The sequence below is a fragment of the Lagenorhynchus albirostris genome, chromosome 5 (genome assembly GCF_949774975.1).
Source record: "Lagenorhynchus albirostris chromosome 5, mLagAlb1.1, whole genome shotgun sequence".
Lineage (NCBI taxonomy): Eukaryota > Metazoa > Chordata > Mammalia > Artiodactyla > Delphinidae > Lagenorhynchus > Lagenorhynchus albirostris.
The window spans coordinates 75,549,824-75,562,019 of NC_083099.1; the positions used below are offsets into that span (position 1 = coordinate 75,549,824).

Genomic DNA, 12,196 nt, shown 5'->3' on the forward strand with positions numbered 1-12,196 from the left:
TGGGCGGCTGCTTCCTGCCATCTCCTGGCTTGGCTGGGCTCCTGGCAGCTAGGCTTCAGCGTGGCCCACTCATGTGACATTCCAGACCAGCTGTGTCCATTGGGAGTGCTGCTTCAGGCTCTGGACAGTGGCCAACCGAGGGTGGAGTATGGCAACTGGTAAACAACCTGAGAGTTTTCCAGGTTGAAAATAGTAACCCTCTCATCCTGTTGCAGTGACCAGGGGAAAGGGGAGTGAGTTCATGTCTCCCCAGATGCTGTTGGCCTTTCCCCAGAAGGGCCTGCCAGCATTCTTAGGGTCCTATGAGGACTATGGTTCATCACACTCCTTTGAAACTGGAGAGGTGAGTTCATTAAGGAACTCAGGATTTTCCGTCTTCCCTCCGTTGCCTTAATCTCCCTGTGATGGATAGAGTTGGGCCAGACACCAAGTCCTTGCCTGGGTGCCCTCGTGTGGAATGCAGTAGTGATTAGAGGGACGTGGCAGCTGGGCATTGAGAAACCAGGTGCTAAGACCAGAAAGGCAAAGATATCCTTTGACAGAGCTCTGTTGCCTTTGACAGTGGAGTCTTGGCTTTCTAGCCAGAGCTATCATCTCAAAGTATTCTTGAGGTTTGGGGAAGCTTAGCTTAAAGCAGCATCACCTCATGTGCTTAGTAGTGGTCATATTTTGCCGATGAGATACAGAATGCAACGTGCAGTTCAGCAGATGAAGGCAAAGGGTAAGGGGCTTCTCAGGACATCACCTATCGGGAAGCACCTTCAGTTGAGCTTGTCAGGCCTGGTTCATTGACACTGAGCCAAGGACGGGGAGCAACGAGCCCTGAGACTGAGGATGCATCATTGTTCACATCTCTGAAGAGCGTTTTGCTGGAGAAATCTGAACAATATGCAAGAACATGATCGGGTGCAAAGCCTGTGACTTCTGTTCAACCATGACCATGGTTGCCACAGGAAAGAGAATTCCTAGTCTTGATTTCTCGTGTCATCCTCAGGTCTCTGGGTTCCTTGGGCATTTGTTAAGAATTTGAAATATCTCAAGAATCACGTTTAGGTTTATAAGCATCAATAATACTTCATTCCTTTTCTAATTTCCAGCATCGGGTATCTTCCCCAGGACTTCAGGCTTGTCCTGATGTCATGCACAGCCTCCACCAGTCAACACGTTCTTAGCATCTAACGTGTGCCCGACACCATGCTAGGCGTTAGGCAAACAAAAATAAAACACCGTCTTTGATTTTGTATGGGTTTGCAAGCCAATGAGATGAGGCAAATGCGTAAACAAATATATCCGTGTGATAAGTGATTGTATATCTATACTCTCCCTGTTAACCAAGTCTTCTGGTCAGGTTTAGAACATGCCAGGACTCTCCAGTCTTAAAAAAAAAAGAAAAAGAACAGAAAAAGAGAAACCCTTACCCTCCCCGCCGCCCCCCTGCAAGCTCCTCTTTCCTCCATATTCACAGCCATATTCCTCAAAACATTTGTCTACACCCACTGACTTCATGTATCACCTCCCAGACAGCCTTCAGCACAGTCCAATTTGGATTCAGGCCCATGTTTCCACCAAAACAGGTCTTCCAGGTCCTGAATAGCTGTGTCCTGCTGCATCTTAGGCTTGTTCGGCTCTCATCTTACTTGACTGTTGAGTGACAGCTGATGTTGTTGGCCACGCCCACCTGGAAGAGCTCTCTCCCCACTGTCAGTCAAAACTGTAGGCTCTTTTGTGGGATCCTTCTCCTCTGGCAGTCCATTCAGTGCTGAGATGGTCCAAGGCACAGCTTAGACGTCTTCTCCCGCAGAGCCTCTCTCAGGAATCTCATTGTGCCCACACCTTCAGTTACCCTTGTGTTGCTCTCAGGCTCCCTTTAGCTCCACTTGGATGTCTTGAATGAACCTCGGTCTCAGGATGTCTCAGACTGATTTCATGATCTTCCTCTCAGCTGTCGTCCTCTCCTGATTTTCCTTGTCTCCATCTTTCATCCAGCTGTACGAGCCAGAAACCCAGGAATTATCCTTTTTCCTACCTTCTCCTCCTACGTTCCATCTGCCAGCCTTGGGGATGGATCTGTTGCACATTTTTAAACTATAATACACCCTAGGTCACCTTGAACATTTATCCTACGTGTTGTTTTAATTTTTATCACTGAGTCATGCCTGGATTATACTGGAGAGGCAGTACGCATAGTGGTTAGGAATATGGGCTCCAGAGTCAAACAAATGTAGTTCAAATCCCAGCCCTGACACCTGCCTGCTGTGTGACTTTGGATAAATTACTTGGCTTCTCTGTGCCTCGTTTTCCATATTTTCAAAAATTAGGATAATAATCGTACCACCACGTAGGGCGATTGGGACTACTAATGAGAAAATCCAAGTAAAGTGCTTAGAACAATGCCTGTCCTGTTGTAAGTGCTCCATCAAGTTTCTCTATTAAGAGATTTTAATGACTTGATTTCTCAGTGAAATTAGAAATTTCTTGAAACCGTACATTTCTTTATTGCACATTTACAACGAATTCCCCCAATCCCATTAGGGAGACAAACCACCGTCCCTCTTTTATTGATGAAGAAAGTGGACTGCTGTCCAGAGCCAGCAAGTAGCTAGGTGAGGCTGCACGGTAGCTCCCGTCCAGAAGACGCGTCCCCAGCCGAGGGCTTCCGAGTAGTGACGAGGGTGCGACCGAGTTGGTCTGAGGAGACGCTGTGAGAGCTGCCTTCCGGGGTTGGCGATGAGCGAGGAGAGCTGTGCTGTCTTTGAGAGGAGCAGCCCTTAGTTGGCAAGTTCTCTCGTCAGTAACTCATCCTTGGCAAGAACAGGCTGTGTTTACGGGCTCGGGAAGCCTGTGGTGAGAAGGACACAACCTTTCAAGAGTGACTTCTCTCTCGACCCTGGAGGTTTATTTAGTTTCTGCTGAGGTGCCCAGAGTCAGGCTAAGATCCCTCATGCGGGAACTGGGTAGAAGTCCTGTGCATTTCCAGAATCTCTGTTCTCTACTTTTTCCGGCAGCAAAGCCAGTGCATGGAAGGGAACACTGAGACGGTGGGAGGGGCGCGTTCCCACGGGGACCAGACCCGGGGACACTGAGAACACCCAGCCCGTTATGTAACCCTCACTTGCTCGTCAGCCGGGTACCAGAAGGAACGCCTCTTAGGAGGGATTTCCCCTTCCCAGTCCAAAGCCCCGACACAGGCCGGGCGCTCTAGAAACGTTGTGTGTGCGTTTGGCCACAGGTCAGCCCGCCCTTGGCTGTGGTTCCCCATGGAGCTTGTGTGAGTGCCCAGGACGTCTACGTTCACAGGCTCTCGGGGAGCAGCTCCCAACCCCAACCTGATGCTAAGGAGGGCGGGGCCGTGGGCCTCCTCTGGCTCAGCAGCGTCTTGGGACCCCTGACACAGACACCGGTGGCTGGAGGCACAGAAAGCTCTGGTTGGTTTTCCTGCCCTTTTTAAGACGGCTGTTAGAGAGTTCCAGGAGCGGGGCCCAGGCTGTCACCCAGAGGTGTCCACGTCGCAGACGAGACCTGGCTTCCGAGGCAGGGAACTCACCCAAATGAGCAGAGGCTTTCCAGCCCACAGCGATTCCTTTTCTTTTTTCTCTTAACCACTTCCTGTTTACCCGCTGCCTGTCCTGAGAAGAGGGGAGAGAGGAGGGGAAGATGATGGGCAGACAGAGGGCTGTGGGAGGAGGGTGCTGGGGCTGTGGGAGGAGGAGGGTGCTGGGGCTGTGGGAGGAGGGTGCTGGGGCTGTGGGAGGAGGGGTGCTGGGGCTGTGGGAGGAGGGGGATGCTGGGGCTGTGGGAGGAGGAGGATGCTGGGGCTGTGGGAGGAGGAGGGTGCTGGGGCTGTGGGAGGAGGGTGCTGGGGCTGTGGGAGGAGGGGTGCTGGGGCTGTGGGAGGAGGGGGATGCTGGGGCTGTGGGAGGAGGAGGATGCTGGGGCTGTGGGAGGAGGGGTGCTGGGGCTGTGGGAGGAGGAAGATGCTGGGGCTGTGGGAGGAGGAAGATGCTGGGGCTGTGGGAGGAGGAGGATGCTGGGGCTGTGGGAGGAGGGGTGCTGGGGCTGCGGGAGGAGGATGCTGGGGCTGTGGGAGGAGGGGTGCCCGTGGGGGAGCTTGGGGGAGGCAGAAACTGAGAGTACCTACTTGTGTGAGAGAGGGATGCAGATAGTGGGATAGGGAGAGGGAGAGACAGGAGCAAGGGAGGTGCCGTTCCTGTCTGGGGGGCTGGGGAGCTGAGCGCAGCCCTGCCCTCCTCAGCCCTCTGCCAGCCTGAAAGGCCTCCTGGAGGCCGAAGGGAGGGGGCGGAAGCTGATCAGCAAGGGAAGTGCAGTGCATTCCTGAGCTGGATGGAAACTATTTTTGGACCAGCTGCGGAGAGACATTTGTACCCTGAGGGTCTGACGTCTCTGTGGTCATGACCCTTGCTCCTGACCGGGCCAGGATGGGGAGAAGACACCCACTTCTTGTTTCTGCCTCATCCCAGGCGGGCTCCTTCCTTCCTCCAGCCCCAGGGCCCTCACGCAGGTCCTCTGAGGTCACCCTAGGGCTGCCTTGGGCCTTTGCAGGCCGGAGTCCAGCTTGGGGCCGAGGGCCACATGGGCCGTGCCTCAGACATCTAGCTGTCCCGTTCCTGCTGAGGGCTGGAGTGCCCCCCGGCAGGGCCTCCGGTGCTGCTGGGTGTCGGCCTCCGTGCAAGGCTCTGGGGCCAAGGAGCAGCTTCACCAGGCCCTGGGTGTTCTCGCTTTGGGCTGGGCGTGGATTACGTAACCTTATGGGAGCTTTTAACCCTGGAAGGCTTGTTTTTTGTTTTTTTTAATTCGGCTGAGCTGCTCCGCTTGCAGCATCTTAGTTCCCTGACCAGGGACTGAACCCAGGCCCCAGCAGTGCAGGTGCTGAGTCCTAACACCTGGACTGCCAGGGAACTCCCTAATTCTGGAAGTCTTTGATTCAAGCTCGCAGAAATGATTCCCTCTCCCATTCTCTGAGATTATCTACTCCAAGCTTCCGCTCCCCACACACTCCCATTATAACAGCGACAATGATGAAGCTAGCTAGCATTAACTGAGCACTTATTATATGCCAAACACTAAGCGCTTTATACAGGTTATGTGATTGAACTCATACGACAACCCTAGGAGTGGGGACACCTTTAATAAGGCCCCATTTTAAAGTGAAGGAGCCGAGATGCAGCGGGGTTAAACATCATTTACTGCTGGTAAATAGATTCAGGAGGCCAACCCCGGGCTCTCGTGATTTCAGAAGCCACATGTTAACCACCACACTCTACTGCCTCATTTTCCAAATGTTTCGTTGTATCCCTGCTGTTAGCCACCACCCATGTTCCATGGTAAACAGGCTCCCCTTCATCCTCCACCTCATGAAAGAACGCCCACGCCTCCTTTTCATGAGGACGAGGGGCGCTGGCCGCCTGCCACCCCTGTCAACCCACCCCTCGCTCCTGCAGATCCTTGCCTTCTACCCCCTTGATCTTCCCCCCGTTTAGAGGTTGTGCCCTCCCACTGCATGATCCCCGACTTCTCAGCCCTCTCTCCAGGTCACGCCTGCACGGCCCTGTGACCGCGGTCCAGTGCGACGGCCTCCGAGCTCCTTGCTGAGCTGCAGGGGCGCAGGGGCGGTCCGGTCCTGTGCTGGCTGCCGTGGGTAGGGGCCTGATTTGCATTAACACCAGTATTTCTGATGACACTCCCACGAGGAAGGCATTGCCCTCGTTGACAGATGAGGAAATGATCGTCAGGTTTAGGGACTTGCCCAAGGTGACACTTGAACATGGTTCCAGCACAGCCGCCAGCCTTTCACGCAGCTGACTGGGGTTAGCCTGAGCTCCTCCGGCCACAGTCCTCACTCCCCAGCTACTCGCTCTCTCATTCTCTTTTTCTCTCTCTCTCGCCCCCCCACCCCACTAACCTCTTTCTGCTGTGATCTCTTTGGGGTTTGTTCTTCCCTCGATCCCTCCACTTCCACCAAAATGTTCTCTCTTCTGTATCTTTCTCTTTGATCAGAAGGATGCTCGAATATCCCCTCTTCAAAACCCCCAGCCCCTTTCCCCGCCATCTCTTCCTTTCCCTGCACAGCCCGATTCCTTGTGGGAGTTGCCGCGCTCGCTGTGGCCACCTCCTCACCTCTCTGCCACTGGATCCTGCCCTCGCCGCCCCACCGCCCTGTAGGATTTGCCCTTCTTGACCTCTACAGAGCACTGGCGCTGGGGCTTCCTCACGTGCCCCCTCCCTCCTCTCTGGCAGCTCCTTCCCCGCCTGCTTCAGGGGCGTCCCTGCCTCTGAATAGCCAGTATTCTACTTGATCGGCTGGGGGTGGGGGGGGGGCTGCGTCTTGGCCCCTGGCCCACACAAGCACCGTTTTGCTGATGGAAAGCTGCTGAATTCTGTAGAGCTGAAATTCTGTATAAATAGACACATTGACAACTTCCTGTCCATTTAGCTATCAGTCATTCGAACAAAGGTACTAATAATAGCTTGCACATGTAGCAATTCACAGCTTACAAAGTGCTTTCGCATGCCCTTCAGTATCCCTGTCTCTGTGTAATGAAAATATTTCTGTGTCCGCGCGGTATTAGACAGGCGTCATGAAGTTCAGCGCCCTTTGCCAGGGTGCCGGGGAAGCGTTATAAGCGAGCTTTGTTTTGCTGCAGAGTCCTTGCTTCTGCCCTCTGGGTGCTGTTAGCCAGGATCATGTTCCCATTCCCCCTCCAGTTCTCCTGGTGATTGATGGGTTATTGAGCCTGGGGCCGGGACCGAATGACCCTTGTCATTTTAATAACATGTTCCTACTAGGGCATTAGGAGAGGCCAAGGGCTGACCAGAGGATGTGGAAATCTCTGTACGTGCAGGTTGAGGGAAAGGCAGGTTGAGACCTGAGTGCAGGGTCCGAGACCTTTGGATTAGGATAAATTGTGACCAGATTTACGAAGTTTATGACACTCTATATGGGTCACGCTTCCTCAGGGAGACTTGGAAACTTTAAACCGACATGGCAAGCGGTTGTACCTTGTGTGCCGGCTCCCACCAGTCGGTAGAACCTCCTTAGAGGACAGTGTTGAGGAGGATTCTGAGGCCAAGCCCGGGCTCCCTGGCAGAGAATCCCCTGCTTAGACGGCACGGTCTGCGTGGGAGTGAAGGAGGACGAGGCATGCGTCACCTCTCTGCCATAGCTGCTTTCCATTGTCTTTGAGAGGCGGTGAACCACCTGACAGACAAACTGGGGCCATCACGGGAGTCCCCGAGGACAGCACTCCAGTGGCTTCAGCCATTTCACCGAGCGTGGCTTCTCTCCTAGTTTGACTTGCTGGGACCTTGCGTTGGACTTGGCAAATGTTTGAGGCCAAAACGCCACGTGGATAAGGACTTTCCGAGGTCCCCCGGCCCTCAGCGGCTCCCACCTGCTTGCCCACCCTCCTCCTGTGGGCCGGGGCGCTTCGTGCTCTCACTCACAGGTTCTTTGCACAGCATTTCTTTCTCGCCACGTCCATGCCTCTCACATGCTGTAGGAGGCTTTCAGGAACGGCTTAGGTCTCTGGCAGTGAGTCCCGTCCCTCTCCATGGAGCCGTGGTGACCTTGGGTGAGTTGCCAGCTCCCACTCTCTCCTGCCCTTGACTCCTAACTCTGTAATTGCACCCCAGATCTAGGGGTACCCTCAACTGCTTTGACTGTGGGCTGGGTTTTGGAGCTCTCAGGTCTTCGTGATGTCAGATGTACCCAAGGCAGCTGGGTTTACTTGCCAGTTAACCGTCGTGGTGGGAAGTACAGAGCAGCTGGCAGCTTTGCCATCTTCTCAGTGAGCAGCAGATCTTTTCACATTAGATGCCCGGTCGCCATGGGGAGCAAGTTCTCCCTTCAACACATACACACACCCATACTTCACCCCAAACGAAATAATATACTACCTCCTCACCAAACCTTCGACACTTTGGAATGTTGTGCTAGGTTTTTATTTGGTTCATTTTATATTGCTGCCAAAAACAGAGAAGGAAGGGAAACAACACTCACCGTGTCAAACAAAGCAGTCTCTCTGGCCTGAGTAGTGTCTTTGCTGTTTGTAAATACGGCACCAGCCGTGCCTCTTACTTCCTCTATTTTTGCTTGACGGGATGGCATGATGTACAAGCCACTGGAGAGACCAGAGCTGTATTACAAACCACTCCTCAAGTGCACTGATAACTGCAACTCATTTTGAAATGCATTTAAAAAAATAGGGATGGATGGATGGATGGAGGGATGGACAGATGTGTGATGAAGCAGCCGGCTGCGTACTGATGGTGGAACGGGGGTGATGAGTGGATGGATGTTCTCTTACAGTCCTTCCAACTTGGCTGCAGGTTTGGAATTGTCATAATAAAATGTTGGGGGGAAAATCACCCTGACAGTGAACGATTTTAATTTAAAACAGCCTCTTGACCAATGTGGTCCTGAGGCCGAGAGTTAGGGAGTTGTGCAGATTGGATCCATTTCATTTGGGAAGACTTCCCGTGGGGGGTGGTTTCCTGCTTGCCAGGGCTGTTCGGGGATTGGTGCAGAGGAAGGGTGTGCAGGCCTCCCTCCCTCGGGTGAGTTGTGCTCTCTGCTGCCCTTTCCCTCCCATGCCCCCCCCCCCACCGTGTAACCCATGAGCAGGGGTGCAGCTCTCTCCTGTGGCCCGCACATCACACGCCAGCTTCCAGGCAGTTAAATTGTACTCCACAGCCTCCTCCTGGCTGGGGTCTGGCTTTCCTCACCTCTCCCAGAGGGCTGCCATGTGCCTCGGTGCTGGCTGTGAAGTGGGAGGGTGCTCTCGCCCAGCAAAGTATCTGCTGGGGCTCTGTATCCCCTGGGCTGCAGAGAGGCTGCCCCGCATGCACGGGAGGGAGGGGAGGTCTGGCGTCTCCAGATGGCCTCCCTGCCTCCTGCAGATTCTAGGCTCAACAAGCAGACAGGTTGGGGAGGGGGACAGGAAGGAAGTGGGGTGAAGAGGCTCTCTGGAGTTAGGTCCTGACGTGAATTGTGGGTCGCACTCATTGGTGGTTTTAGAAGGTGCTGAGGTCCAACTACAAGGATAACTGACTCAGGAGCGGGAATAAAATGCAAGGCGCCCCTGTCTGATGCCATCCCCTGCCTGCCTGGTCTCCTGCTAGTATGTCAGTGAGTTCTCAGCAAATACAAATTCTTGGTGCTATTAATATTAGCCTTAGCAAAATGGCATGAGAAAGGACAATATGCTGCAGTGATAGTATAAGGAAGATTTTTAAAAATTAAGTGCTATCTGTAGCACTGCTTTCTGCCTCTGTTAGCAAAAAATAGAGACTCCACTAACTGTCAGTCTCCTGGCCCCCTTGGAGGCTGGCGCTGTCCGTGCTTCTCGCTGTCCAGCGTGCACACGCGCGTGCCTGGTGCGCACACTTACTCAGTCCTCTGAGCCCAGCAGCTCCCCTGCCCTTGATGCCTGCAGAACCGGGAGGGAATGCCCAGCTCCTCCTCCCTTGCAGGCTGTGGAAAGGGTTTCTCCTGCAAGCGGGGAGCGGGGGCCCCTCAGCTGGTTCTCATCTTCATTAGGGCCTGCTCTGTCCTCTTCTCCTGAGAGGCCACGGATCCTGGAGTTCAGACCGTAGGCCCTGGAGCCCCACTCCCCGGTTTGGGTCCCGGCTCTGCAGCCGCTAGCTGTCTGGCCGTCAGCAAGCTGCTTCCCCCTTCCGTGTGTCAGTTTCATCACTTGTGCGCGTGGGATGGTTGGAAGAATTCATCGAGTTCGTGCTGTAAAGCCTGACACGCGCGTAGTGAGTTCGGTGTTAGCCGCTGCCGTCCCCGTACCTGCTCGTGAGTCATCCGGCTCTGGCCCGCGGCTCCAAGGCCAGAGCAAGAATCAGCGTCTCACTGAGACTGAGGGGCAACAACTCTGTTGGTTTCCTTCGTGGCTGTGTTAGGGTACCACAGATTTAGCGACTGAAAACAACTCAGATGTGTTCTCTTTTCTGGAGGTTAGAGTCTGAAATCGTTGCCTCTGGCTGAAGTCGAGGTGGCAGCAGGGCTGCCGGCACTCCTCGCCCTGAGGCTCTGAGGCTCTGGGCGAGGACCCTTCCCTCGCCTTTTCCGTCTTGCAGGGCTGCGTTCCTTGCATTCCGGCCTCCTCGAGGTCTCCTCCTCCATCTTCAAAGGTGGCAGCGCAGCATCTTGCTTCTCCTGTCCGTTGCCACCTCCTTCTGTAGTCAGATCTCCCCGTGCCCCATATGGACCCTTGTGGGGACCTAGGGGCCCCCTGGATAATCCGGGAGAATCTCCCCCATCTTAAAATCCTTCACTTAATCACACTGCAGAGTCAGTCTCCTTTGCCATACGAGGTCACATTCACAGGTTCTGGGGCCATTAATCACGTAACACGGGAGACAGGAAGAAGCTCTCTGGTGTCCTGGGCCTGTGGCACGACTCGGCCAAGTTCTGGACCGACTTGGAACAGCACTCAGCCCAGCCGGGCCATACGCACTGCCCGGGCGCCCTGCTGTCACCCCGTGTCAGCACCAGGCCGTCTGTGTCTGCCCAGACGGCCTGCGAGGGCACAGTCGGCGTCTCATTCTGTTGGATCCCCAGTGTGCGGCACACGGCAGGCGCTGGGCGGTTGGTTGTGTGTCCGTGTAAGCAGGCAGGCGCTGATGTGCCGTGTGTGTACTTTAGGCCATGGCGACTGTCACTGCGGAGAATGCAAATGCCACGCAGGTTACATCGGGGACAACTGTAACTGCTCGACAGACATCAGTACGTGCCAGGCCAGGGATGGCCAGATCTGCAGTGACCGCGGGCACTGTGTCTGTGGGCAGTGCCAGTGCACGGAGCCAGGGGCCTTTGGGGAGACGTGTGAGAAGTGCCCGACCTGCCTGGATGCTTGCAGCACCAAGAGGTAAAGCGCCGCCCCCTACACAGCCCTCCACCCACCCCCGCCCCGCCCAACCCCAACGTCTCCCCCAGACCAGGCCTGCCATCCGGCCAGTCAGCCCTCAGGGCTGGCCAGCCTCTCACCCCCCATCCCCTGCATCTTCCCCACACAGACTTGCTGGGGATCGAAACTCTTACTAACATTAACTAGAATAGGGTCTTTGAAACACTGGTTGCATGGGGATTTTGTAAAAAAAAAAAAACGAAATCAAAACATAACAACAGCAACAAAAACTGTTACTCTGTTCCTAAACAAGTTTAGAAGTTATAGGATTACTGAGTTAAATGAAATTCAACTGATTTTAGTACCAAAATAGCATCTTCTTGAGCCTTTAGTGTGTCACTGAGTATTTTAAAAGGACATTCAGCATGCATCTTTCTTCCAAATGAATTTGGCCTCCTGCCCCATTAACATCTCCCAAACAATGTTTCACAGGCCCCCCCCCCCATATGGGAAATGCTGCTTTAAACAAAACATCATCAGAAGGTAAACTGGACAGGAGGGCACCCGACCTAGATAAGGCAAGCCAGGAACAAGCGACAGTGGCTCTGGCATTTTCCGCTCCATTTGTACAGATGATGGAGTGGGTCTCTGCGCTGCTGCTGAACGCAGATTGTCCAGGCGCGGGTTCCAGGCCTCCACCGACCCAGCCACGGGGTTACATTCCCCTGTTGACCTCCCCACGGCTCTGCCCTTCACACTCTGCCAGAGTGCGAATGAGACGGAATTAAATCAGGGAGTTATGCCAGCGGGAAAGCAAGAGTGACGGTTTCTCTTGAATTTTGCTAGAGAAACAGCTGCGCCATCAGCGTCCGTGTCCTAAGGGGCCAGGAGGGAGGGCACAGATAATCAGGAACAAATAATAATACAGACGTTGTTTCTCTTTGGCTGGGAAACGCAACTGTGCAGTTTTTTTTTTGGCAGATTTCCCTTCCAAACCCCTGGCTCGGGCTCCTAATGAGACGAGTTCATGCTCCCTGAGCAGCGTGGCTGCCGGTCAGTCTGCACTCAGAAACGTTCTGGGTGGCAGAACCCCTGGTTGGATGTTTGCCACAAATAATCCAGGCGTGGGTAATTGAAAGCTGGCCGCAGATGCAGAGACAAGATAGACAGGGCCAGATTCTATTCTGTGTAATTAGAGGGAAGCCAGGCAGAGTAAGCGAGAAGAAACACAGATCTACCTTAGACCTGCTGAGAGCAGGGAAACAACAGAAATCCAAATAGAAACATCCCAGGGGAAGGAGGAGGTTAGGATCCTGGATCTGGAG

The 12,196-nt window shown here is 54.1% G+C and overlaps 1 protein-coding gene across 1 annotated transcript in view; it reads left to right on the forward strand.

Moving 5' to 3' along the window:
* The window catches only part of ITGB5 (integrin subunit beta 5), a 110,603-nt gene that overhangs the window by 90,464 nt on the left and 7,943 nt on the right, over positions 1–12,196 (forward strand). The window contains exon 11 of the mRNA XM_060150446.1: positions 10,670–10,892. Within this exon, the coding sequence (XP_060006429.1) occupies positions 10,670–10,892 (223 nt within the window). The remainder of the gene's footprint in view (positions 1–10,669; positions 10,893–12,196) is intronic.